This window comes from Bos indicus, chromosome 19, assembly GCF_029378745.1.
Source record: "Bos indicus isolate NIAB-ARS_2022 breed Sahiwal x Tharparkar chromosome 19, NIAB-ARS_B.indTharparkar_mat_pri_1.0, whole genome shotgun sequence".
Taxonomy (NCBI): Eukaryota; Metazoa; Chordata; class Mammalia; order Artiodactyla; family Bovidae; genus Bos; species Bos indicus.
This window is the reverse complement of record NC_091778.1, coordinates 31878258-31905021: the sequence shown is the minus strand read 5'-3', so window position 1 is coordinate 31905021 and position 26764 is coordinate 31878258. Positions and strand designations below refer to the sequence as shown.

The 26764-nt window shown below is 46.6% G+C and overlaps 1 protein-coding gene across 7 annotated transcripts; it reads left to right on the top strand.

Annotated features, from left to right (window-relative positions):
- The first annotated feature begins 2913 nt into the window (after positions 1 to 2913).
- On the top strand, positions 2914 to 26764 carry ZNF18 (zinc finger protein 18). 7 transcript variants are annotated; one of them, XM_070773111.1, is made up of 8 exons: positions 2991 to 3006; positions 3783 to 3951; positions 14787 to 15266; positions 17444 to 17630; positions 18053 to 18156; positions 20556 to 20646; positions 21227 to 21334; positions 25543 to 26764. In XM_070773111.1, the coding sequence occupies exons 3-8, from the start codon at positions 14877 to 14879 to the stop codon at positions 26313 to 26315; spliced, it is 1653 nt and encodes a 550-aa protein (XP_070629212.1). In that variant the 5' UTR covers positions 2991 to 3006; positions 3783 to 3951; positions 14787 to 14876; the 3' UTR covers positions 26316 to 26764. The 7 variants fall into 7 exon arrangements, with proteins under 7 accessions (XP_070629215.1, XP_070629212.1, XP_070629217.1 ...); XM_070773116.1 differs by lacking the exon at positions 2991 to 3006 and adding an exon at positions 3115 to 3294 and having other exon boundaries at positions 18056 to 18156; XM_070773110.1 differs by lacking the exon at positions 2991 to 3006 and adding an exon at positions 3118 to 3294.

Genomic DNA, 26764 nt, shown 5'->3' with positions numbered 1-26764 from the left:
AAGCAACCTGAACTGAAGGAGGCCCATCGGGGTCAGAAGTGACCATGTGGAAAGTGGAAGTCAGTAACGAGGGTTAAGGTGAGGCACCTAAAAGACCAAAGAAGGAGAGTTCTGGATGGTAGAATGTTTGAGGGGGTCTGAGGCCTCTTGGTCAATCTTTCCAAAATTGCTAACCAGCTAGAACCTTCCAAGCTTTAAAGGGCCCCTGGTCAGTTAATGGGATAAAGAATCATCTCTGCATCATACAAGCAAACTAAGTCAGAAAGAGAACAAATATCTCATGCTATCACTAACATGCGGAATCTAAAATCCAGCACAAATCAACACATCTATGAAACAGAAACAGACTCCCAGACATAGGGAACAAACCTGTGGTTGCCAAGGGGGAGGAAGGTTGGGGAGGGATGGATTGGGAGTCTGGGATTAGCAGATGCCCACTAGTATATATCGGATGGATTAACAAAGTCCTACTGTTACAGCACAAGGCACTATGTCCAACATCCTGTGATAAACCAGAATGGAAAAGAATATGAGAAAGAATGTATGTGTATGTATAGCAACCACTTTGCTGTACAGCAGAAATTAACACAATGTTGTAAATCAACTATATTTCAATAAAATTGAAAAGACCCACAAAAAAATAATCCATACAGTTCAGAAGCTTTCCAGATCTGTACCTAAAGGCAGGAGTTCTTTTCCTGGCATCAACAAAAGATAGATTGACGTTACAGAGACTCTTGATGACGTCGAGACCCTGGCATTCAGTGAAATTCAGGCTGTGTGGTTGAAATCCTATCCAGAGCACGAAGGTGATTTTCAGTGATGTGTAACGTCATACAGTATCTTACCAGGTACTTTACGGAGTTGCTTAGTAGCCACATTTCATCAAAAATTGCTTAGTTAGCAGATGGCATTGAAAAATGAACATGTTCTGCCAATGATGTACTTTTTCTATTTGGAAGGTTTGTAACGTTTCTTTATTTCATTTATGAAAACCATTAAAACTAAGTTCTGGGGGAAAAAAAAAACACAACTAACTAAAGTTAGAACCAGACCTGCAAAAAATCTCTGTGTAACTAGAGTATTAAACCAAGATTTGCTCACATAATGAGGCCTATCAAATCTCATTTTAAATGGGAACTTTATTCAATAAGTAAAATAAATATTTTGAAATATTACTTCTTCATTCTTATATCTGTCTTTCTTGACTGTTATATTCACATGTTTTATTATATAGAATATGTAGGCAAAATAATACATGTATGTTACTTACTAATAAACACATATACAACTAGTGACTGTCTAACCTCAAAATAGTTTTACTGGTGAAGAGTGTTTGATCTAAGAAGTGTAGTGACCACCGTTCTAAACCAGGGTTTCTGAGATGTGGCTACACATCAGACTCATAGAGAGGGCACATTAAGCCAGATTTATTGCCTTCTCTGATCAGATGCTCTTGAGAAGTGGGGCCTGGAAATACAGTTTTTTAACAAACTGCCAAGATGATGCTTTCGGCAGTGGTCTAAGGAGAAGCATTACAATACACAATTAATAATCAATAGTTTTAAGCATAATAATAAATAATTGTTTCTTAACTCATACTTCAACAAACTAACTGACCTAGTTAGCTGCCAAAACTTTGGGCAGGAATATGATCCTATATCACAAGGAGCAAGTTGCCAGTTTATAAAGAAATTATTAAACTGCCAAGTGTCACTTCCTTATCAAGAACCAATTACCAGAGTAAGAGTTTTCAACCTGAAATTCATGAGTTCCTAGAATGCACTTCAGGGTTCTGTGAACTCCCTGAATTTGTGTGCAAAATTTTCTGTGTAGAGATGTATGTATATTTTCCTTGGGAATGGATTTATACCTTCCATCAGATTCAAGAGGGCTCTGTGACCCAACTAAAGCTTCCAAATTACTGTTATATTCCTTGGATGTTGATCAGCTAAAAACTAACATGTTGATGATAGAAATCCATCATCCTCCCTTTCCAAACCAGCTCACCTCTTGACTTTCTTAAAAGCAAAGCACCTTGACGTTCGGAGTAACACCCTAGGCAAGTGTCACTCTACATGTCTCCGACAAATTGCTACCACGCTCTGCCCAGGAAGTAAAAAAACAGCATTGTTATACAAGTCAATTTCAGAAACTCCCACATGGGTTAAGCTGAAATAGTAGTTTTCACACAGTGGATTTCGCTCAGGCCCTGGGACCTAAAAAAACACACAGGATGACTGAGTGGTAGAGTGCAGGATGACCTGGAAATGGACAGTTGTTATCCTAGTTAGAAATGACTTGGAAGGAGGTAGGGGTAGAGGATGGAGAGGGGAAAGGTGTCGGAGAGATGAACAAGGCGGTAAAATCCTAGGACTTGGAGATTATTGTCAAGTGGAAAGGGAAGAAGGGGAGGGAGGAGGCAAGGAAGACATCATCTCGAAGGAGTGAGAATGCGGGTGGGGTGGGGAGGCGGGGGCAGACAGACAAGACGAGATGGGAAGAGAACTGCAACACTGAAAGGGGAACAGTGGAAGAAGAGAGCCGAGGAAACGCAGAGTCAGTGAGAGCTGGAGAAGCCTGACAGAGAAAGGTCAGGGCAAATCAAACGCCCCCGGGAGTTCTAAGTGAGGTGAGGACAACAAGGAGGAGAGACTGCGGTTAAGAGCCGGGTTAGGGGCCGAAGGGTTTGGGAAAGACACGAGAGCGACCTCTGCATCCGTCGCACTGCTTGGCCCAGTGCCCGATCCAGACCTGGGGTTCACTAAAGGTCCAGGTGAGGACTGAGCGACCGCACGGAGCTCAAATGAATGAGAGAACCGCCCGCTGCGTGACGCACAGCGGCCTCAGAGGCGCGAGTGGGGCGGGGCTATCCGGACAGCCAATCAGAGCCTGGGCATCAGCCCCGCCCCCGCCCCGCCCCGGTGCCCCCCAACGTTGGACCCAGAGTCGCCCACAGCCGTCCGTTTCCCGGAAGTGCGCCCGAAGCCGGCGCCGCGGGCCGAGGTGAGCGCACGCGGGCTGGAGTGGCCTGGACGCCGCAGCACGGGGCCGGGCATGGCGCCGCTCGCGTGCGCGCCGGACTCGGACGGGCCTCCGGGAGCGGCGTCCGGCCGTTGGACGCGCGCGGGACGCCGCGAGTGTGGGGGGAGGGGCAGCGGGGCTGTGAGTGGAGGCAAGGTACCCCGACCGGGCCAGCGCCCCCGAGCCTGTGGGCCCCGCCGGACTCTCCAGCCACGTCTCTGGCCTGGGACGAGAAGGGGCCTCTCTCCTGCCTCCCCTAGAAGGCTGGAAGTGAGCCTCGGGAAGAGGGAACCCGTATGGGCTGATGTCCGCAGCCTGGCTCCTGGGTGCGGTCGGCGTCTTGGGCAGAGGGTGGAGGGCGCAGTGGGCAGCGCTGCCCGGCGCCTGGCAGGGCCGGATCCCCTCCCTGGCCTCAGTGCCTGTAGCTCCTCCTCCCCTCCAGCTGTTTGTGACAGCTCCTAAGCCAGCCCGCTCCGCCCCTCCCCCACTCAAGTTACCAAAGGTTTGCCGCTCTCCTCCCAAAGGCACAGGCGGTTAGAGCTTCCTGGGTTTGAATTTGGCCGCCTCGGTGAGCCTCAGAGATTTCAGACCTGTACAGTGTAATACTCGCCTTGCTGGGTATTTGTGAGGGTTGTTGATTAATCGCTAAGTCGTGTCCGACTCTTCGTAACCCCATGGGCTGCAGCCTGCCAGTATCCCCTGTCCATGGAATTTTCCAGGCAAAAATACTTGGGGTGTATTGCCATTTCCTTCTCCAGGGGATCTCCTCCCACCCAGTGATGGAACCTGCGTTGTCCGTTATTGGCAGACATGTTCTTTACTGCTGAGCCTCCAGGGAAGCCCATTTCTGAGGATCTGCTGGAACCGTGCCTAACATGGAACTTGATAGAGAAAAAAGTTACTCAGACACTCCTTAAAAGCAATAAGGTGGACAGTATTCAGGGGGACTCCCATGGGGTTTTGAGGTATGGGAGGGACAGACTGAATACAAGGACAAGTCGAGATTTATAGTCAAGGGGTGGGGTGGGGTCAGTGGATGGAAAATTACTAAGAGGAAACGTCCGGCTTAAGGGGGTCATTCTGGCTAAACTAACTTGACCGGCTTTGCTGAAGGCAGGTCAGGGCCATAGGGAATTTGGTCAGATACCAAGGATGGTCAAAGGATGTTAAATTTGATCAAATTTCAAAAGTAGGGGATTTTCCCTAAACTGGAGTCAGAAAGATTCTTGCTAAACTAGACTAGAAGGGCCAAGGACAGAGTCCAAGGGCCAGCCCTACTCAAAAAGATGACTCAGAAGCTTGACTGAAGTTTAAGGAGACCATCTTTGTGCTCTGCGAATGGCTGCTCATATGTGAATGGATAAGTATCTGTGTACCTAGATGTTCATTTAAAAGTGCATTCTAATTTGTTATAGCTTTAATAAGTATAACAACTATACATTTGGGAGAACTTTACTTTTTTTTTTTTTTCAAAACTAATAGGAGTAGAGTCTCATAAAGTATTTGCAGTACCAACCTATGAGCCATTTATGTGTGTGCTGTGCTTAACTTGCTCAGTGGTATCTGACTCTTTGTGACCCCATGGACTGTAACTGGCCAGGCTCCTCTGTCCATGGGGATTCTCCAGGCAAGAATACTGAAGTGGGTTGCCATGCCCTCCTCCAGGGAATCTTCCCAACCTAGGGATCGAACCTATGTCTCCCACATTACAGGTGGATTCTTTACCATGTGAAACACCAGGGAAGCCCATAAAGTAATTATGAATACTTGAGGCATTTCCCCTACCATTATGTGAAAGTATAATAGCTGAAATCAGAGTTAAATATTTTATGAGACAGTTTTCCCTGAAAGTCGCTTTCCCTAGGTGTTATCTAAACGGCTATCTTAATTCAGGAACTAAGTAAATATGAATAAGTCCACAGATCAGTCTCTTGCTATCTAAAATCTTGCGACTTGCTATTTGAAATTCAGGAGCCATATCTAGCTAGTGAAGGATGCATATATATTTAAAAGTTTTAACATGTTTGTTTATTTTCAATAGAGTTTATTTTTCTCAGCGTCTGAATTAAGTTGTAAAATTCATTCAGCAGTTGTTTAATTATGAGACAAAGTACTTCCACTAATAATAATTTGTTTATAAAAGACATTCCTGGAAAAGTTAACTCTAATCCTTTTTGTAAAAGTATCTCCTCCTCTGGCTTTGCATTAAGCCCTGCAGATTAAGCCTTTTGCAATTCACTTAGTTCCCAACCTAACATATTTACTTAAAGCTGTTTAATTCTCTCTAAGCAGCCTTTAGCCATTTCCTACAAATTTTAATATGTTGTGTTTTCATTATCGGTCAATATGAAAAAAATGTTTTAATTTCCTATCTGGTTTTTTTCTTTGACAGTAGGTTATTTAATATTCCCATATATTAGGATATTCTAGGTATCTTATTGTTTTCTAGTTAATTACTCTGTGATCAGAGAATCTATACTTTAAGATTCTAGTGTTTTGAAACATAATTATACACATATTCTGTTTTCATGAGTGCTTCCTATGCATTTGAAATGAATGTGTACTCTGCAGTTGTTGTTTTAAATGATGGTTGTATCAACTTGGGTCACAGTGTTATTTAGATTTTCTATTTCCTTCAGTTCAGTTCAGTCGCTCAGTCGCATCCAACTCTTTGAAACCCCATGGACTGCAGCACGCCAGGCCTCCCTGTCCATCACCAACTCCCCTAGCTTACTCAAACTCATGTCCATTGAATCGGTGATGCCATCCATCCAACCATCTCATCCTCTGTCGTCCCCTTCTCCTCCTGCCTTCAGTCTTTCCCAGCATCAGGGTCTTTTCAAATGAGTCAGTTCTTCACATCAGGTGGCCAAAGTATTGGAGCTTCAACTTCAAAATCAGTCCTTCCAATGAATATTCAGGACTGATTTCCTTTAGGATGGACTGGTTGGATCTCCTTGCAGTCCAAGGGAATCTCAAGAGTCTTCTCCAACACCACAGTTCAAAAGCATCAAATTCTTTGGTGCTTAGCTTTCTTTCCAGTCTAACTCTCATATCCATACATGACTACTGGAAAAACCATAGCTTTCACTAGACGGACCTTTGTTGGCAAAGTTATGTCTCTACTGTTTAATATGCTGTCTAGGTTGGTCATAACTTTTCTTCCAAGGAGCAAGCGTCTTTTAATTTCATGCCTGCAGTCACTATCTACAGTAAATTTGGAGGCCCCCAAAATAAAGTCTGTCACTGTTTCCATTGTTTCCCCATCTATTTGCCATGAGTGATGGGACCAGATGCCATGATCTTCGTTTTCTGAATGTTGAACTTTAAGCCAACTTTTTCACTCTCCTCTTTCACTTTCATCAAGAGGCTCTTTAGTTCTTCACTTTCTGCCACAAGTGTGGTGTCATCTGCATTTCTAAGGTTATTGATATTTCTCCCAGCAATCTTGATTCCAACTTGTGCTTCATCCAGTCCGGCGTTTCTCATGATGTACTCTGCATATAAGTTAAATAAGCAGGGTGACAATATACAGCCTTGATGTACTCCTTTTCCTATTTGGAACCAGTCTGTTCCATGTTCAGGTTTAACTATTGCTTCTTGACCTGCATACATATTTCTCAAGAGGCAGGTCAGGTGGTCTGGTATTCCCATCTCTTTCAGGATTTTCCACAGATTGTTGTGATCCACACAGTCAAAGGCTTTGGCATAGTCAATAAAGCAGAAGTAGGTGTTTTCCTGAAACTCTCTTGCTTTTTCAATGATCCAGCGGATGTTGGCAATTTGATCTCTGGTTCCTCTGCCTTTTCTAAATCCAGCTTGAAAATCTGGAAGTTCATGGTTTATGTACTGTTGAAGCCTGGCTTGGAGAATTTTGAGCATTACTTTGCTAGCGTTTGAGATGAGTGCAATTGTGCAGTAGTTTGAACATTCTTCGGCATTGCCTTTCTTCTGGATTGGAATGAAAACTGACCTTTTCCAGTCCTGTGGCCATTACTGAGTTTTCCAAACTTGCTGGCATATTGAATGCAGCACTTTCACAGCATCATCTTTCAGGATTTGAAATAGCTCAACTGGAATTCCATCACCTCAACTAGCTTTGTTCGTCATGATGCTTCCTAAGGCCCACTTGACTTTGCATTCCAGGATATCTGGCTCTAGGTGAGTGATCACACCATCGTGATTATCTTAGTGGTGAAGAACTTTTTTGTATAGTTCTTCTGTGTATTCTTGCCACCTCTTCTTAATATCTTCTGCTTCTGTTAGGTCTGTACCATTTCTGTCCTTTATCGAGCCCATCTTTGCATGAAATGTTCCCTTAGTATCTCTAATTTTCTTGAAGAGATGTCTAGTCGTTCCCATTCTGTTGTTTTCCTCTATTTCTTTGCACTGATCACTGAGGAAGGCTTTCTTATCTCTCTGTGCTATTTTTTGGATCTGTACATTCAAATAGATATATCTTTCCTTTTCTCCTTTGCCTTTCGCTTCTCTTCTTTTCCCAGCTATTTGTAAGGCCTCCTCAGACAGCCATTTTGCCTTTTTGCATTTCCTTTTCTTGGGGATGGTCTTGATCACTGCCTCCTGTACAGTGTCATGAACCTCCATCCATAGTTCTTCAGGCACTCTATCAGATCTAATCCCTTGAATCTATTTGTCACTTCTACTGTATAGTCGTAAGGGATTTGATTTAGGTCATACCTGAATGGTCTAGTGGTTTTCCCTACTTTCTTCAATTTAAGTCTGTATGTGGCAATAGGGAGTTCATGATCTGAGCCACAATCAGCTCCCGGTCCTGATTTTGCTGACTTTGTAGAGCTTGTCCATCTTTGGCCGCAAAGAATATAATCAATCTGATTTTGGTATTGACCATCTGGTGATGTCCATGTGTAGAGTCTTCTCTTCTGTTGTTTGAAGAGGGTGTTTGCTATGACCTGTGTGTTCTCTTGGCAAAACTCTATTAGCCTTTTCCCTGCTTCATACAGTACTCCAAAGCCAAATGTGCCTGTTACTCCAGGTATCTCTTGCCTTCCTACTTTTGCATTCAAGTCCCCTATAATGAAAAGGACATCTTTTGGGGGTGTTAGTTCTAGAAGGGTTTGCAGGTCTTCATAGAACCGTTCATCTTTAGCTTCTTCAGCGTTACTGGTTGGGGCATAGACTTGGATTACTGTGATATTGAATGGTTTGCCTTGGAAACGAACAGAGATCATTCTGTTGTTTTTGAGATTGCATCCAAGTACTGCATTTCGGACTCTTGTTGACTATGATGGCTGCTCCATTTGTTCTAAGGGATTCTTGCCCACAGTAGTAGATATCTATTTCCTTACTCATATATATATATTTTGTTGTTGTTGTTGTTTGTTTGTTTTGTTTTGTCTATTTTTCTATCAGTTACTGAGAGAACAGTGTTAAAATCTCCAATGATGATTGAGGAGTTCTCCCTTTAGACTTGATATTAGGTGCCTACACTTTTAGGGTGCTTTGTGTTCTAGGTGGTTTAACCCAATTATCATAATAAAATGTCCCTCCTTTTCTCTTTGTCATGAAGTTTCTTGGTTAGATACTAATGTAACTATACCAGCTTTCATGTGCTTGCTGTTTGCATGGAATGTCTTTTCTCCTCCATTTTATTTCCAAACTATCTGTATCTTTAAATATAAAATGTCTCTTGTAGATTGCATATAGTTGGGTCTTGCTTTTTTTAAATCTGACAATCTGTACCTTATAATTCTAGTGTTTCGTCCATTTACATTTAATGTAATTATTGATTGGTTGGGTGTTAGGCTGTCATATTGTCTTTTTTTGCACTTGATCTTTCTGCTTTTTATTCTTCTCTTGATTCTTTCCTGTATATTACTGACTGCTTTTCATTGTTTGTCTCTTGTTTTTTTAGCTATACCTCTTTGTATAATACTTTTACAGCTAGCATTATGCATCCTTCAATTATCAAAGGTTAACTTATCAGAGTGTGCTTTAATATTGTTCCACTTTATAACTCACATTTCTCATTTCCTACCCCTCACTTAACACCTTTACATTTCCCATCTGTCACCTCACCTGACATTACTTCTTCCTTTCAATTTTCTGTTTCTGCATTAGCACCTCATAAATGTAATAACCTAATAACAGATTAATTCCATTTACCCCCTTCTTTGTGCTGTATTTATATATTTCACTTATCTTATGTTCTACTTATACTAGTGCTATTTTTGCCTTAACAGTCAGTTGCTTCTTTTAAGGAAGTTAGAAGAAATAGAAGCATAGTATCTTACATTTATTCACCATGTGCTTACCATTTTTGGAGATTTTCATTCCTCTCTGTAGCTCAGATGGTAAAGCATCTGTCTACAATGCAGTAGACCCGGGTTCGAGCCCTGGGTTGGGAAGACTCCCTGGAGAAGGAAATGGCAATCCACTCCAGTACTACTGCCTGGAAAATCCCATGGACAGAGGAGCCTGGTAGGCTACAGTCTATGGAGTCGCAAAGAGTTGGACACGACTGAGCAACTTCACTTCATTCCTCTCTGTAGATGTGAGTTTTCCTTTAACTGGAAGAATGTCCTTTAGCGTTTCTTGCAGTATGCATCATTGGGGGGAAATTTTCATGGCTTTTTTTATCTGATAGATGTCTTTTTTAATTCTTTCTTTGGAAGGTGTTTTTGTTGGATGTGGAATTCTGGGTTGACAGTTCATTTTCTAGAATTTGCATTTGTTTCTCTTTATGATTTCTAGTTCTCTGTGGAAAGTCACTATCTCTTCTATCATTAAAATTATATTGTTTTTAAGTCCTGAGGCCATCAGGGCCTGGATTCTCTTGACTTCTTTCCCCTTGATTTTGGATCGTATCATGGATATTATGGATGGCACATTGTAGACACTAAGGATTCTGTTATCTTCTTCTGAAGAGTGTTGATTTTTCTTCTAGCAGGCAGTTCAATTACTGACTGATCACCTTTGGGTTGTGTTAGTTTGATTTTTATCTCCTTGCAATCCAAGGGACTCTTAAGAGTCTTCTCCAGCACCACAATACAAAAGCATCAATTTTTCAGTGCTCTACTTTCTTTATGGTCCAACTCTCACATCCATACCTGACTACTAGAAAAACCATAGCTTTGACTATATAGACCTTTGTTGGCAAAGTGATGTCTTTGCTTTTGAATACTCTGTCTAGGTTTGCCATACCTTTCCAAGGAGATCAAACCAGTCAGTCTTAAAGAAAATCAACCCTAAATATTCATTGGAAGTGTTAATGCTGAAGCTCCAATACTTTGGCCACTGATGCGAAGAACTGTCTTATTGAAAAAGACTCTGATGCTGGGAAAGATTAAAGGCAAAAGGAGAAGGGGGCAGCAGAGGACGAGATGGCTAGATAACATCACCGACTCAATGGACATGAATTTGAGAAAATTCCAGGAGATAGTGAAGGACAGGGAAGCCTGGCATGCTATAGTCCGTGGGATCACAAAGAGTCAGACATGACTTAGTGACTGAACAATAACCAGCTTGGTTTTAGGGTAGATCTTTTGAAAACCCAAGGTGTCTCCCAAATTCTTTTCTTCTTTGGCTGTTCTGCATGGCTTGTGGGATCTTAGTTCTCTAATCAAGAATTGAACCTGGGCTGTTGGCAGTGAAAGCATGGAGTCCTAACCACTGGACTGCCAAGGAATTCCCTCTAATTCTTGTAACTGGATCAGAATAGACCCAACAGACTGGGCCTCCTTGGTGGATATTGTTGAAGCATATTTTTAGGTTTTTGGGGGCATGTTTAGAGTAGGTAGGTCTTACTCTCAAGCATGGTCCTTACTCCTAATATGACCTTTCAGATAACTCAGGATGCGTTGAATGTTTCTCTACTTTTGGGGTCAGAAATGTAAATGTCTCTCATCATTGGTTGGCCTTCTGTATCCCTCATTTGCTCTTTTAACATGGTAGCAACTGCTCCCTGTTGAACCTTGGATAGTTCCACCATGCTGAGTGCAGTCCAACCCTTGGCCAAGATTCATCACAAGGAAACCCCCCCTCCCTCCACAACTGTCTGCCTCCATTGCCACAGCTTCCTCCTCCCCACTGCCCTGCTCTTTATGATTCTAGCCGCTTCAGTAGCCCCTGGTCTCTGCTTGAGCTCCAGCGTCCTGCACTGGGCTTTGGAAATCATTCCTTTGCAGACAGCTATGATGACCATGGGACCGTCCTCATGAGCTTTTCTTCTCTCAGGGATTCCTTTCTTGCCTACCTGTTGTTCAGTGCCTGAAAACAGTGGCCTCTTAGGCTTTCTCCAGTACTGTTGTTGTTTACAGTGGGTAGGCTGCCATGAAAAGAAATAGAATTCCTGAATTATTGAGCACATGTTGCTGTAGCCCTCTGGGTGCTGGATGAATATATGAATGAAATATCAAGTAGGCCAAAAGTTTGTTCAGGTTTTTCTGTAAGATGTTATGGAAAAACCCAAATAAACTCTCTGACCAGCCCGATACATGGTCTCTTTGTAAGCACAAAGGACAGTTAGTGGGGTCCACACAAGAAACATAATCTTCTTACCTTTCTATTTTATCCCCTCAAAAAATTTTTGCTTTCTTTTTCTGGTTTAGTTCTTCTGAATCTTTGTTAAACCTTTTTATGTCATCTTACTCTGTGCCTCCATTCTTTTTTTTTTTTTTTTGAGATCCTGGATCATCCTCACTATCATTATTCTGAATTCTTTTTCTGGTAGGTTGCCTATCTCCACTTCATTTAGTTGTTTTTCTGGGGGTTTTATCTTGTTCCTTCATCTGTGACATAATCCTGTGCCTTTTCATTTTGATTAACTTTCTGTGATTGTGCTTTTTGTTCTTGAGGCTGCAGGAATGTAGTTGTTCTTGCTTCTGCTCTCTGCCCTCTGGTAGATGAGGCTAAGAGTGTGTAAGCTTCCAGATGGGAGGAACTGGGGAAAAACTAGGTCTTGCTCTGACAGGGCCTTGCTCAGTAAAACTGTAATCCAATTATCTGCTAATGGGTGGGACTATGCTCCCTCCCTGTTAGTTCTTTGGCCTGAGGCTACCCAGCCCTGGAATCTATAGGCTCTGTGGTAGACCAGCCTAGACAACATATTAAAAAGCAGAGACCTTTGCCAGCAAAGGTCCATCTAGTGAAAGCTATGGTTTTTCCAGTAGTCATGTATGGATGTGAGAGTTGGACGAGAAAGTAAGCTGAGCGCCGAAGAATTGATGTTTTTGAACTGTGGTGCTGGAGAAGACTCTTGAGAGTCCCTTGGACAGCAAGGAGATCCAACCAGTCCATCCTAAAGGAAATCAGTCTTGAATATTCATTGGAAGGACTGATGTTGAAATTGAAACTCCAGTACTTTGGCTGCCTGATATGAAGAACTGATTCATTTGAAAAGACCTTGATGCTGGGAAAGATTGAAGGCAGGAGGAGAAGGGGACAACAGAGGATGAGATGGTTGGATGGTATCACTGACTCAATGGTCATAAGTTTGACTAAACTCTGGGAGTTGGTGATGGACAGGGAAGCCTGGTGTGTGCTGCAGTCCATGGGGTCGCAGAGTCAGACATGACTGAGCAACTGAACTGAACTGATGGTAGGGCTATTGGCAAACACCAAGAGGGCTCATGCCAAGGTGCCCCTCCCAGGACTGCTGCTGCCAGTGTCCCCGTCCCTATGGTGAGTCCCTGCTGACCTGAATCTCTGCAGGGGACAGTCCAACACTAGCAGGCAGGTCTGGTTCGGTCTCCTGTGGGGTCAGTGTTCCTTTCCCCTGGGTCTTGGTACACATAAGATTTTGTGCCATCCAAGAGTGGAGTCTTCGTTTCCCCCAGTCCTGTGGAAGTCCTGCAATTGAATCCTGCTGGCCTTCAACATCAGATTCCCTGGGGATTCTTAGTCCCTTTGCCAAATTCCCAGATTGTGAAGCCTGACTTGGGGTTCAGAACCTTCCCAAGAGTGGGAGAACCTCTGTGGTATAATTGTTTTCCAGTTTGTGGGTTGCCCATCCAGCAAGTATGAGATTTGATTTTTTCTTGATTGCGTCCATCTGCCCTCTTGTTGTGGCTTCTCCTTTGTCTTTGGACATGGGGTACCTTTTTTTCCAGTGTCCTCCTGTCAATGATTGTTCAACAGTTAGCTATGCTTTTGGCACTCTCACAGGAGGAGGTGAGCACGTGGCCTTCTACTCCACCATCTTGAAGCAATCTCCTGCTTGTTTTATTTTTAAATGATGTTGTGATATAGAGTGAACTGTTTGGGTGAAGTCATGGGGATAAAGACATTGCTCTTACACGTCAAGGACAAAAGTGAAAAAATTGAAAGTGAAAGTTGGTCAGTCATGTCCAACTGTTTGTGATCCCATAGACTATACAGTCCATGGAATTCTCCAGGCCAGAATATTGTAGTGGGTAGCCTTTCCCTTCTCCAGGGGATCTTCCCAACCCAGGGATCAAACCTAGGTCTCCTGCATTGCAGGCAGATTCTTTACCAGCAGAACCACAAGGGAAGCCCAGGAATACTGGAGTAGGTAGCCTATCCCTTCTCCAGGGGATCTTCCTTCCCAGGAATCTAATGCATTTCAGGCAGATTCTTTACCAACTGAGCTATCAGGGAAGCCCCCTCAAGGACAAAGCAGCCATCAAAAGCTAGAGTGTTATACTGATCTCTGATTAACCCTGGCACCCAAGTGACTGGGTGTTGTTTTGGTTGTTATGGTTCATGTTATGGAGAAATGATGACCTCCAGCTCCTTTGTAATATTTTAAGATAGACCCAATAATCCAATATTAGGATTACATGCAAGAAAGCTATCTAGAAATATTGCACGCTCCTTTTGAAACATCTTAATATTAACTTCGTCATTTCCTAATTCTCTTTTCCTTGTCTTAGTTCCTGCCTTCTGAATTTTGATACCACTCACCATAAAACTTGCTTCATGTCTGTAGGAATGTTTTTGTGGTAGTCAGTATTTATTCTAAGACTTTTTTCAGTTTAGGGTTGAAAATTTTAGTATGACAGATTTTTCATAAATTCCCAGTTGTCAACATGGCACTCAAAAGAGGTCACTTAGAACTTTCATTGCACCTTTTGGGGAAAAAGTTCTCTTCAACTTCATATTTATTTTGGAAGCATCTAGTCATTTCAACCTTGGGCTTCCAGGTGGCGCAGTGGTAAAGAATCCACCTGCCAATGCAGGAGACATGGGTTTGATCCTTGGGTCAGGAAGATGCCCTGACGAAGGAAATGGCAACCCAAACCACTCCAGTAGTCTTGCCTGAAAATTCCATGGACAGAGAACCCTTGTTGAGTACAGTCCATGGGGTTGCAAAGAGTCAGACACAACTCAGCATGCATGCACACACACAGTCTTTTCAACCTTAGTCTTTAATCCTAGGCCATCAGTGTCTCTGTTCGGCTCTCTATTTTGGTCTGCAGACCTATGGGTGCAGATATCGGAGTGTTGTGGAGAAGAGCTGTTTACCTGGAAACCTAGTGGATATGCTTCACGTGGTGCATTTCATTCTTCTTCTTGGTCTGGCCATTTGAAGACCAAGAGAGAACACTAAAAATGGTCAGAGTTGTGGTGACAGTCTAGCTATGGTTCTAGTAGTTTGCTTTGCAGCTTCAAGTTTACCATATTTCAAAGTAAAATAGTGCATCCATTGATTTCAGAAGACCCACGACTCCCTCCCTCACCTCTCAGGCAGGACAGGTGGTTCTGTTCTTTTGTGAAAGTGCATCCCCCTAGCCCATGTAATGTTGCTCTCGCTGCCCCTCCAGGGTCCCTGTGAGAGGCTCTGAGAAGACCTGGCTCTCCTGGAGACAGCTCCGTCCCAGAAGCACGTCCCCTAAAAGGACTCGCCACGCCAGATGATGCCCATGGAGTTGGGGCAGGCTCCTGTCCTGCTGCCACCACCGGCCAAGGCCAAGGAGCTCCTGTTCCCTGGCCCAGATGCCACCCCCCGAGGGGAGCCCTCCAGCCCCGAGACCGCACGCCAGCTCTTCAGGCAGTTTCCTTACCAGGTGATGTCCGGGCCCCATGAAACCCTCCAACAGCTTCGGAAGCTCTGTTTCCAGTGGCTGCAGCCAGAGGTTCACACCAAGGAGCAGATCCTGGAGATGCTGATGCTGGAACAGTTCCTGAGCATTCTGCCTGGGGAGATCCAGACGTGGGTGCGGAAGCAGTGTCCAGGCAGCGGGGAGGAGGCCGTGACCCTCGTGGAGAGCTTGAAGGGAGACCCCCAGAGGCTGTGGCAGTGGGTGAGCAGAGAGTGCTGTGATGTGTGAGGGAAGCACCAGGTCCTCTGGGGTCTTAGCAGGGGTGTGTCTTTTTTTTTTTTTTTATCATTTACTTACTTTTGGTTGTGCTGGGTCTTTGTTGCCATGTGCAGGCTTTCTCTAGTTGCGGGAGCTACTGTCTAGTTGCGGAGTTACTCTAGTTGTGGAGGCTACTCTCATGGCGGGGGCTACTCTCTAGTGGCGGGGGCTACTCTCGTGGCAGGGGCTACTCTCTAGTGGCGGGGGCTACTCTTGTGGTGGGAGCTACTCTCTAGTGGCAGGGGCTACTCTCTAGTGGCGGGGGCTACTCTCTAGTGGCGGGGGCTACTCTAGTGGCCGGGGGCTACTCTCGTGGTGGGGGCTACTCTCTAGTGGCGGGGGCTACTCTCTAGTGGTGGGGGCTACTCTCATGGCGGGGGCTACTCTCGTGGCGGGGGCTACTCTCATTGCGGTGCATGGGCTTCTCGTTGCAATGGTTGCTCTTGTTGCAGAGCATCGGCTCTAGGGTGTGCGGGCTCAGTAGTTGTGATGCACAGGCTTTGTTGCCCCACAGCACGTGGGATCTTTCTGGACCAGGGGTCGAACCTGTGTCCCCTGCCTTGGCACCACCAGGGAAGTGGTTAACCATGGAACCACCAGGGAAGTCCCAGGGGGTTATCTTTTTTTCTGGCACTGAATATGTGGGGTTTTTCACACCAACAACCAATTCTCCGAGTCTCTGATCTCAACTAGGTGTCCTCCTATTGAGTTCAGTTATGATAGCAGCGGTCTGCTTTTCTCAACCCAGAGGATAAGAGCTGGTCCTGTAAGACTTCCCCCATTTCAGCCACCGGTCACAAGCTGCAGGGTTCACTCAGACTTCCGGCCAGCTGGCTACAGATTGGGAGGTTCCCATGGCCCCTTCCTCAGGTTTGATAACTTGCTAGGATGACTCAGATCTCAGGGAAACACTTTGCTTCCATTTTCCAGATTGTTCTAAAGGCTATGATTGAGGAGCAGCCAAATAGAAGACATGGGGATACACAGAGCTTCCATGCCCTCCTCTGGGCACTCCATCCTCCTGACCCTTGTATGTGTTCACCAGGTTGGAAGCTCCCTGAACCCCACAGTTTAGGAGTTACTAGGGAGAAGGCGATGGCACCCCACTCCAGTACTCTTGCCTGGAAAATCCCATGGACGGAGGAGCCTGGTGGGCTGCAGTCCATGGGGTCGCTGGGAGTCGGACACGACTGAGCGACTTCACTTTGACTTTTCACTTTCATGCATTGGAGAAGGAAATGGCTACCCACTCCAGTGTTCTTGCCTGGAGAATCCCAGGGACGGGGGAGCCTGGTGGGCTGCCGTCTCTGGTGTCGCACAGAGTTGGACACGACTGAAGCGACTTAGCAGCAGCAGCAGCATAGTGTTCTCGTTACTCAGGCATGATAGATTGATCATTGGCCATTAGTGGTTGAAGAGCTCCAGCCCCTCTCTGTGCCCTAGAGGTTGAGGGGCAGGGCTGAATGTTCTGGCCCTCCAGTCACCAGGTTAGTTCCCCTGACAACGGGCCTCCATCATGAAGCTATCCAGGGCCACCAAGAGTTATCTTATCATGATCTAACTCAGGGACGGTTGGGAGGGGCTCGTCTGAACCACAAAAGTGGCTCCTGGCACTCCTGTCCTTCAGGACATCCCAGGGGTTTCAGAGCTCTGTGCCAGGAGCCTGGGATGAAGACTCATTATATCTCCTCAGCGTGTTTCTCATTATACCTCCTCTGTATATCCCCACGCCACACCTGATCCTAGGTCTCCCTGTGACACTACGCTTTTCGGCCATTAGGGATTGAAGATAAAGTCTCCCCTCCCATCCCATCTTTGGAGTGTTTGGGGAGTTGTCCCAAAGACACCTGCATCTTAATTGGTGGAGGCTGTCCAGTAGAAACACAGCCCCAGCGGCCTGTCTGAAGGGCTCCCAGGTCTCCCTCTGGCCTCATCCTCCAGCTGCCCTCAGGGTGCTTCCCTGCCCAGTTCCTGCTGGACCAGAAATAAGTGCTGGCCTTTTCTTTCCCTGCCCCGTGTCCCTAAGGCCTGCCTTAGGATGCATTCTGGAAGGGTAGCTCTGTGTTTTTCAGAAACCCTCAGTCTGGGTCTTTCAGTAATCAGCACTGTGTTGTCTCTAGATCAGCATCCAAGTTCTGGGACAGGAAGTCTTCTCAGAGAAGGTGGAGCCCGCGAGCTGCCCAGCGGGGGACGCAGGGTCTCCTGCTGAAGAACCTCAGAAGCTTGGGCTCCAGAACACAGCCCCCGGGCCCGGGGAGCCACTGAGCTGTGTGGTGAAAGAGGAGTCTGACATGGAGCAAGGTCTAGGTGAGGGGCAGTTCCTGGTGGTGGTGTGTGCTGCCTCCTGGAGAAACCGGGGGACTGTGATCAGCAGGCCAAGAGGGAACTGACCCCATAGGCCGCTCCAATTGGGGTGTGTCTGGATATGTGGGAAGCAGGGTGCACCTACAGGAATCAACTGCAACGGGGGATTCAAAGTCTGCAATGTAAGCCACTTTATGACAGGGCCAGGCCTTTCGGATCTGGGGTCTGAGGAAGGTGGGAGGAGATGTTGGGGGCAGCTGTCGGGAAGGTTGGAGGAGCCAGAGTTGGTTAGGGAGGTAAATGTGGGTCTGAGCTTGCGGATGGTGGGACAAGTGTGGGTTCTTGGCGGGGAGGTTTGTCCCTGTGCCCTCTGTGAGCGGTCGAGAAGGACATCAGGATGCTCAGTCTTCTGTCTCTGTCTTCAGCAGCGGCCGCCACCCAGCTGTCTGCCCAGCTGCCTGCCCAGCCCGAGCAAATGCCTGTCAGGGACCAGGACTTCAGAGCCTCCCTTCTCCACACAGCATCTCAGGTGAGTGGGGTCCCCTGCTTCTCGACCCCAGAACCTTGCCCTCAGGGTTTCAGCAGGAAGGTAAACCCAGCCCCTCTCACTCCATCCTGGCCACAAACAGAAGTCTCAGAAACAGATCTATTTTGATTATGTGGAGAGCGACTCTGAAAAGTTGCATTTGATAAAAATGAAGTTTTTCAAGTGTCTGTAGACTTTAGTCAAAGCATTGTTCCAAACTTCTAGAGAACTCCTCTTCTCAGGACTCTCCTTGTGGGGTCCTTTAGAGTGAACATGAGGAAGGCTATGTGTGTTGAACGTGGTGTGAAGCCAGGTCTGAGCTTCAGCTCTCCAGGCCCACAGATCTAGAAACCAGAGTCCCAGCTTCGCATTGTACTTGGGGTAGGGGGTGGGGAGTGGGCAGGGGGATATACCTTTTTCAGTGACTCAAGAGTACCCTTCTTCCTGCTTTCAGGGTACTCAGGAACCAGACTGTTAGGCAGGAGGCTGCTTGCAGGGAAAGAACTGGGTATTCTGCCAAGGATCTCAAGCAGACTTGGAGGCCTCTTGTTGCTTCTGCAGTAAATACAGGGTATCCCTGTGAAAGGTGTGCATATTAACACACTTCAGCTAGTGGGGTTAGCTGTTAGCTCTGTGGTACTTACATACGGACATTAGCCATGACCTGTTCTGGATAGCTCAAGGTCCAGAGATTCTTAATGCTCACCAGCAGCACCATATATGTGTGTGTGTGTGTGTATATGTATGTATGTATATAAATAAATATGTGGTGTGTTCTCAGTCATGTCTGACTCTGTGACCCCGTACAATGTAGCCCGCGAGGCTCCTCTGTCCATTGGACTCTCCAGGCAAGAATTCTGGAGTGGGTTGCCATGTCCTCCTCCAGGGGATCTTCCCAACCCAGGGATCAAACTTGTGTCTCCTGCATTGGCAGGTGGATTCTTTACCGCAGTGCACTGCCTGGGAAGCCCTGTATAAATATATAGTATAAATAAATTTCCTATATAGCTGATGCCTGATGAACAGCAGCTCAGCCCTGACAGACCGTCCCGACCCAGTCCCGGTGCCCCTCCCTAAACTAACAACACCTGTTTTTATCAGAAGGCCCTCGATGTTCAACAAAGTCTTTTATATCTGAAGGGAATGTTTAAATGTAAGGAATCACGTCCTCTAATCTCTTCCCTGATTTGGGAACCTCAAGAACAGTGGCAGGGTGTGAGGTCCACGTGTCAGACGTGTGACTGAGTCAGAGACAGAGCCTCCCGGACTCGGGGATGCGTGGCGCCCGTTCCCTGTGTTCAGACCTCCAGAGGGGAACGCAGTCCACACGTCTCTGTGCGAGTCAACTGTGGCAGTGCCCCACAAACCCACAAGGTGGTGCTGTTTCCACATGAAATCCAGATTATTTCCCTATCAAATCTCATACTTCCCAGAGTAGAAAGTTAGATTTTTTTCTGCTCTTGTGAAAACGAGAGGAAGGAGGAGGACTGTAGTTGGCGTCTTGTCTCTTAAGTCAAGGGTTTCATTCAAGCACCGCTGGCTTCTAGCAGTCCTCGAGTAAGTCTGTGGCTTTAAGGTTGGAGGTACGCTGTTCAGAGACTCTTTTCTGGGCTTTGAAAGGGTCGACTGTTGCCCCAGAGGGTTTTGGTGGATGTCTTCGGCATCTTGGTGGCTACTCTTTTGGTGCCCGTGTGTCTGGGGGGCCAGGCCGCCTCGCGGGTATTACTGCCAGTGCTGAAGAGGGGGTCTGTGTGTTCTGACCGGAAGGACCAAGGACTCCTGCATTCAGCAGGGTTTGCTCAAGCTGGTTATTTCCAGACGGTTGTTAAGGTAACTTCACTCACAGAAGATCAACAAAGTAAAAAATTCCTACTTTATAAAATTTTAAATTAAAGTCCATATTTAAAATGTTATGATCAATACTTAAACATATAGAGGTCACTTTTCACCTTTGCAGTTTCTTCCACCCGAAAACATTTAACTCCTCCTTTTCTTCTCTTTTTTTAAGCTTAATATCTGCTAATCAGAACTACATTTTAAAACTTTCCTTTCCCTCCTGAATTTCCAGACATCAATGACGTCTTGGGAATTTCAGGCTCCTTCTTCTGCCCAAAGATCTCTCCGATGAGCACTGAGAGTTAAACACAAGCCGAGTGGAGAAAGGGCTTCCCCAAACAGGCAACTTAAAAGAGAACACGGGACCTAAAACCTACATGTTTCCGCTCCATGGCAAGAAGTACAGAGGCCGGGCCTGTTGACTCCGTCTGGAACCACCTCCTGTGGTTTCTCAGACCTTCTGATGGCCAGGACCCTAAGGCCATTCCTTTCTCCTCAGCCCTGCACAGGCAGGGAGGGATGGTTCGGGACCCTCCCCTGGACTCAGGCCTTGTGTTCTTCTCTAGGAGCAGTGGAGGCACCTGGATTCTACCCAGAAGGAGCAGTACTGGGATCTCATGCTGGAGACCTACGGGAAGATGGTCTCAGGAGGTGCAGGTGGGTCAGCCTGGTGGACTGACTGGCCACTCTGCTCAGTGCTCTCCGGGTGACGGAAACCCTTGGAGACACAGCCGGGCGCTGGGGAGTTGGAGGGGCCGGGCTACAGTGTCAGCTCCCATGTATTGAACACGCTGCGTGCGCCTGGCCCCACGGTGGCTCCTCTCCTTTGTGAAGTGGGTGCCAGGGTGCCCTCAGTTAGATGGTGACAGTGAGCGGCAGATCTAGTCACCTTCTCACTGTTTCGTAGCTTGCAGGTGTTGAGTTACAACAGGGCTTGGCTGTGGCCGACTGTGCCCAGCCAACCACGGGTGGGGTCCCAGTCACAACCCGCGCACCAGCCTGCCAGGTGGTCTGACCCCTCCCGCCCAGAGCCTTCTTTTTGTGGCCTTTGCCGTCATCTGGCCATCCCGGAGGTGCTGGTGTCTTCGAGGTTCCCCGTGTCCCTCCAAGACGGGCTCCTCAGTGGTATCCAGAGCCTCTCAGTTCCCTGTCCACGCATGGCCCTCCTTTGAACAGCACAGCCTGGTCCCCAGTCCTCCCCGTTCATCCAGGCCCACAGATCTCCTCTCTGTTCCAGGCATTTCCAGTGCCAGGCCTGACCTGACTGATCCAGCTGGGTATGGGGTAGAGCTGGCAGGGCCACACTTGCAAGCCAATGAGAAGATCCCAAGACCCACCTGCATAGGTGAGTGACCTGTCCATTTCTGGACGGGGGCCATTTCTGACCCCCAGTCATTAAATTGGAGGTGGTGGGGGAGAGGTTAGGACTTGGTTTCTATTACATCAGTCATAACTAGCCATGACCTGGTCAGTCCAGGTTGAATACTGAGGTTGGGTCTCCTGTCTGGCTGTCAGGTTGTTGACAGATGTTTAATTATGGACGAAGGACCCTGAATCTGATATGCTGCCTCACTCCAGCCTGTTGTGATGGCTTCCTTTCTCAGAAAGAATTAAGATTGTACAGGCTGAGAGCAAATCAGATATGGATTGAGTTCTATTATTAAAAAAAAAAAAAGATCATCTAACAGATTACTGTTATCCTTCCTAAGGAGAAGGTCCAGAGTAACTAGACTTTTTTTTTGACTCTGGTTATGGTAAATGGTAACTCACCAACTCCAAACAAAATAAACAAGACACCAAGCAGAAAAACGTGTTTCAGCTACTTTCTATGCACCCCAAGTTTCATTACACAGCAGCAACAACAAATACTTCATATCAATCACGTATTTTAAGGTTGGTACAAAGAAATATGAACTTGATCTGTTGTAAAACAGAAGTCACCCTTTGCCTTCTGAATTCTTTTAAAAACACTACAGTTACATAAAATCGACTGTCAAACCTACCTACCTACCTACCTACCTACACACACACGCACACCCTTTCATCTCATTTTCTAACAACAGTCTTGTTAGATGTTACCTTGAACCAGACTGTGGAGAGGGTATAAAGCCAGCCTGCCTTGATAAGGCAAAGAAACACCATCATAGGTTCTTGAGAGAGGATCTGTGGGGAGAGAGACTTAGGAAGCAGCCACCTGCAGGACAGGCTGGGAGGGTACCCCCCAAGGAGGAGAGTCCTGGGGGCCACTGACATAGAAGTCCAGGTGTGCAGGGACGAGGCAGTAATAACAAGACAGGAAAGGAGTGGTCTGGCCCCAAAGGTTACCAGAATTAACCACCTGCCAGACCTAGATTCGGTGGTTGTTTCGTCTCTAAGTTGTGTCTGACTCTGCAACCCCATGGGGTGCAGCTCGCCAGGCTCCTCTGTCCATGGGATTCTCCAGCTAAGAATACTGGAGTGGGGTGCCATTTCCTTCTCCAGGGGATCTTCCCAACACAGGGATGGAACCTGCATCTCCTGCAGTGGCAAGCAGATTCTTTTCCACTGAGCCACTAGGGAAGCCTAACCTGGGCTGAGAGCAGGGGATACAAGCCCCAGAGAGTGGATATGTTCTTCTGTTTGACCACGTGGAAGAAGAGCTCACAGGAAAAGTAGGTCAGCAGGGAAGTGAGCTTGAAAAAGTCTTACACTCATACCTCTAATCACAATTTCAAAGGATGAAAATTATACACATACAGTTGGCCCTTGAATAGTAAGGGTTTGGACTGTGCGGGAGTGCTTATTCTCAAGAGTTTTTTCAATAAATTTGTACACAGTCCACGTTTGGTTGAAGTCATAGGTGGAGAACTTGGATACAGAGGGCTGACTGTAAAGTTACACTTGGATTTTCACTGCACTGGGGTGGTCACCCCAACCCCCACATCGTTCGAGAGTCAACTGTATTTGGAAAAATGATTCTTAAGCACTTATCGGGAAGAATACTGCAAGAATAGTACAAAGGTTTGAAAGAGGGTTTCATCAGTGTTGGGTTGTAAATATTCAGAGTGCGTCATTTCTGGAAGGTAAACTCATTCACATAGTGTCATGCTGATAGAATACAAGCCGGTGGAACTGAAGAGGGGGCTGGGGACCAGACGCTGGTCTGTAAGGGACTGAGGAAGGAAGAAGCAACGCAAGTCCACAGGATGAGTCACTCTTCTCTGAGCAGAATCAGGAGAAAACACTCCGGGAAGAGTAATCTGCTTCAACTTTGTGTGTGTCGTCTACCAAAACAAGTTGGAAGCAGATGGAAAAGACATCAAATATGAAAATAAAATAATAGTAATAGGGAAGAAAATGGGTAAATATTTGACTCATGTCAAGCTGGGGATGATTTTTATAAGTATAAAAGTGACAGGAAAAAAATCACTAGGTAAATGGTTAACAGACTGGACTATATTTAAAAAGAAAGAAACCACAACTTCTGCACATAAAAATAACTCCAAACAAGGGGCTTCTCCCCACTCCCGATGGCTCAGCAGTAAAGAATCCGCCTTCAGTGCAGAAGACACAGGAGACTCAGGTTCGATCTCTGGGTCAGAGAGATCCCCTGGAGGAGGAAATGGCAACCTGCTGCAGTATCCTTGCCTGGAAAATCCCATGGACAGAGGAGCCTGGCAGGCTGTAGTCCATGGGGTTGCAGAGAGTCAGACACGACTGAGCCACAGAGCATACAACCCCAAACAAAATAATAATGACTAAACTGGTGAAAAACTTTTCATGGACATGACAGGCAAGTGACTATTTTTCTTAAAACAGAAAGAGTGAGTGCAAGTTGATAAGAGAAAAGTGACTTTCCCAGTTTAAAAATAATGGACAGCAGTGTTGGAGTATGAAAAGTAACTCATAAATGTGAAAAAAATTGATCCTTTAATAACTAAAGAATTAACATTTATACCAACAAGAAGCCATTTCCCACCAGTCTGAGCAGCAGATTCTTGAGACAGTCAATAGGCACTGAAACCTTGCCTCCTCTCTGCCCAGCCTCTTAGACCTGAGGATGGCACCGTCATTCTGGAAGTTGATCTGCCAGTCGGTGTCAGCAGCCTTAATAACACCATTCATGCCTGTTGACACAGTAGTTGTATTTTGAGGAAACTTTAAGGTACTGATCAGAAATGTGGGCAGAATTTGTGAAGAAAAAAGCTTCTCACGTCATTATTTACAGTAGCCAAATAAACAACTTAGATTCCCACAGTAGGAGAAGTCTTAAATAAATTATCTTCTTTTAGTCTACTGTGTTTATTATCATATCTCCATGGTGAGCCGTTATTCAGCTCTTTAAAATGATACCTATAAAGGCTTCTTCAAAGACAAGAGAGAGTACCTTGGCCTTCCAAGAGGAACAAGTTCTAAGGCTCTGAATTAACAAGCTCTGGTCTGGCGCTCCAGCAGATTCCTGGGTCTCTAGCCGATAATGTGAAAGACACCGACATAGGAGAGAGAAGGGCAGACAGCTCCAAAGACACTGACATAGCAGAGAGAAGGGCAGACAGCTCCTTCAGGTCTATAGGAATAAAGTCATTTATAAAAGTTGAAGATAAATTCTACCACCCACATAAAGATCTTTACCACATGGGTCCCTGAGTAGTAATAACCAAACCCCAAGTTATAGAAAAACAAAGTGTAACTGTTTTGTGAGTTAATGAAGTTAGTGAAGCACCAATGAAGCTGGATGCTTGCACAGACCAAGGGTGCAGACTTCCACATGGCAGCTTCTCTGAGCATCACAGCTCCAGGGACATGACATGAACTTCGGGGTGATTTGTGGAAGGGAGGACCCGTGTAAAATTGATAAACACCACCCTTTACCATTGAAAGGCTACAGAGCCAGGTAGAGAACTATTTATACGGTATGGTCCTGGTCGTGTCAGCGAAAAACAGACACGTGTACGTGCGTGTGTGCATGCTGAGTCCCTTCAGTTGTGTCTGACTGTGCAACCCCATGGACTGTAGCCCTCCAGTCTCCTCTGTCCATGAGGATTCTCCAGGCAAGAATACTGGAGCGGGTTGCCATGCCCCTCAACAGGGTATCTTCCCGACATACATGTTTAAATGAAAGACTGGAAGGAAATGTACACTCACAGTAGTTGCCTCTGGGTGCTATGATTAAGGGTGATTTTGTTTTCTTTCATATGCTTTTCAAATTATTTTTTCATGATCACATTTATCCTTTTTATATAATCCGATAAAAACCAATACTCGTTAGCGTAGCGTTTTCCTATATTAGACTTGTTTCTCCTGGGCTTCGGAAGCTGGCTGCTGCTTTTCCAAGGAGGCCGCTGCGGCCTCTAGGAGCCATCCTCCACTGTCACGCGTTCTCCTCCTTTCCAGAGCTGAGTCACAGCCGGACGCATGTGAAGCGAGTGCTGGGTGCTCAGGTCCAACAGCATTTTCCTTCTTCTTGGTAAAGAGAAATCGTTATGTCTTGTGCTGACCCTTTCTCTGACACACAGGTTGGCAAGCAGGGCGGACCACTGACTGAGCTATTCTGCATCTTCTTTCTCATTCTAGGGGACAGAGGGGAGAATGACAAAGAGAACCTGAACTTGGAGAACTACAGGGCCCAGGACCCTCCAGCATTGGGAGAGCCTCCCCCTCAGGCTCCCCTGAGCGGCCTCTTCAGTGAGGACGAGCCAAGACCCTTTGGAGAAGGAGAGGACCTCTCAGAGGCCCAGGGGAACCTGCGGGGCGAAGGGACAGGGGGTCAGCTCTGCCCCCAGGAGAGGAATTCCAGGAAGCAGCCAGGCCCGCACCTGCTGCCCCCGCTTCCCGGGGATTCGCCCGCACCATGGCCTGAGGAGAAGAGAGAGGCCGCGCTGCGGGGGCAGCCAAGGGCCCCCATGGCCCAGAGACTCCCCACCTGCAGGGAGTGTGGCAAGACCTTCTACCGGAACTCGCAGCTGGTTTTCCACCAAAGAACTCACAGCCGGGAGACGTACTTCCAGTGCCCCACCTGCCAAAAGGCCTTCCTGCGGAGCTCCAGCTTCATGAAGCACCAGCGGATCCACACGGGGGAGAAGCCCTGCAAGTGCGACTACTGCGGGAAGGGCTTCAGCGACTTCTCGGGGCTGCGCTACCACAAGAAAATCCACACGGGTGAGAAGCCCTACAAGTGCCCCGTGTGTGAGAAGAGCTTCATCCAGAGGTCCAACTTCAACCGGCACCAGAGGGTGCACACAGGTGAGAAGCCCTACAAGTGCACCCGCTGCGGCAAGAGCTTCAGCTGGAGCTCGAGCCTCGACAAGCATCAGAGATCCCACCTGGGAAAGAAGCCCCGCCCGTAGCCGGGCTCTCTGAGCCCCGTTCTGTTCCCTGGTCCATTCAAGAAGACTTTCCATCCCAAGGAACTGCGTCCCTTAGGAAGCATCCCTGCCCTCTCAGTCTTCCATGGACTGCAGAGCAGAGACCAGAACACGGCTTTAGACGAGGAGGAGAGCTCGGCCTCTGAGTTGGATCTCACGCGGGCTGACTTTCTTGCTTCTGCGTCAGGAGAAAGAGAAGTCTTCCTCTTTCCACTCGTCTGTCCTTCCGGACCCCTTGGGAAAGATGTGTCACTTGGAGGCCCCGTTTTAGGAATGTTCTCTGGAAAGAGTTTCACTGGATCTGCCCTCAGAACTGTGGTCCTAGAGCAGGTTTTCTGTTCCAGAAGGGGGAGCAAAGAGGCCAGTGGGCTCACATGTGGTCTCTGTTGTACAGGTGCAAAGCTAACTTTCAATAAACTTGGTGGTCATTC

What these genes read in the sequence shown, in the direction of transcription:
- ZNF18 (XM_070773114.1), top strand. Translation starts at nt 14,877, where the DNA reads ATGATGCCCATGGAGTTGGGGCAGGCTCCTGTCCTGCTGCCACCACCG. An exon ending in CCCAGAGGCTGTGGCAGTGG is followed by an intron (nt 15,267 to 17,443) that starts GTGAGCAGAGAG and finishes TGTTGTCTCTAG; the next exon opens with ATCAGCATCCAAGTTCTGGG. An exon ending in TTCTCCACACAGCATCTCAG is followed by an intron (nt 18,157 to 20,555) that starts GTGAGTGGGGTC and finishes GTTCTTCTCTAG; the next exon opens with GAGCAGTGGAGGCACCTGGA.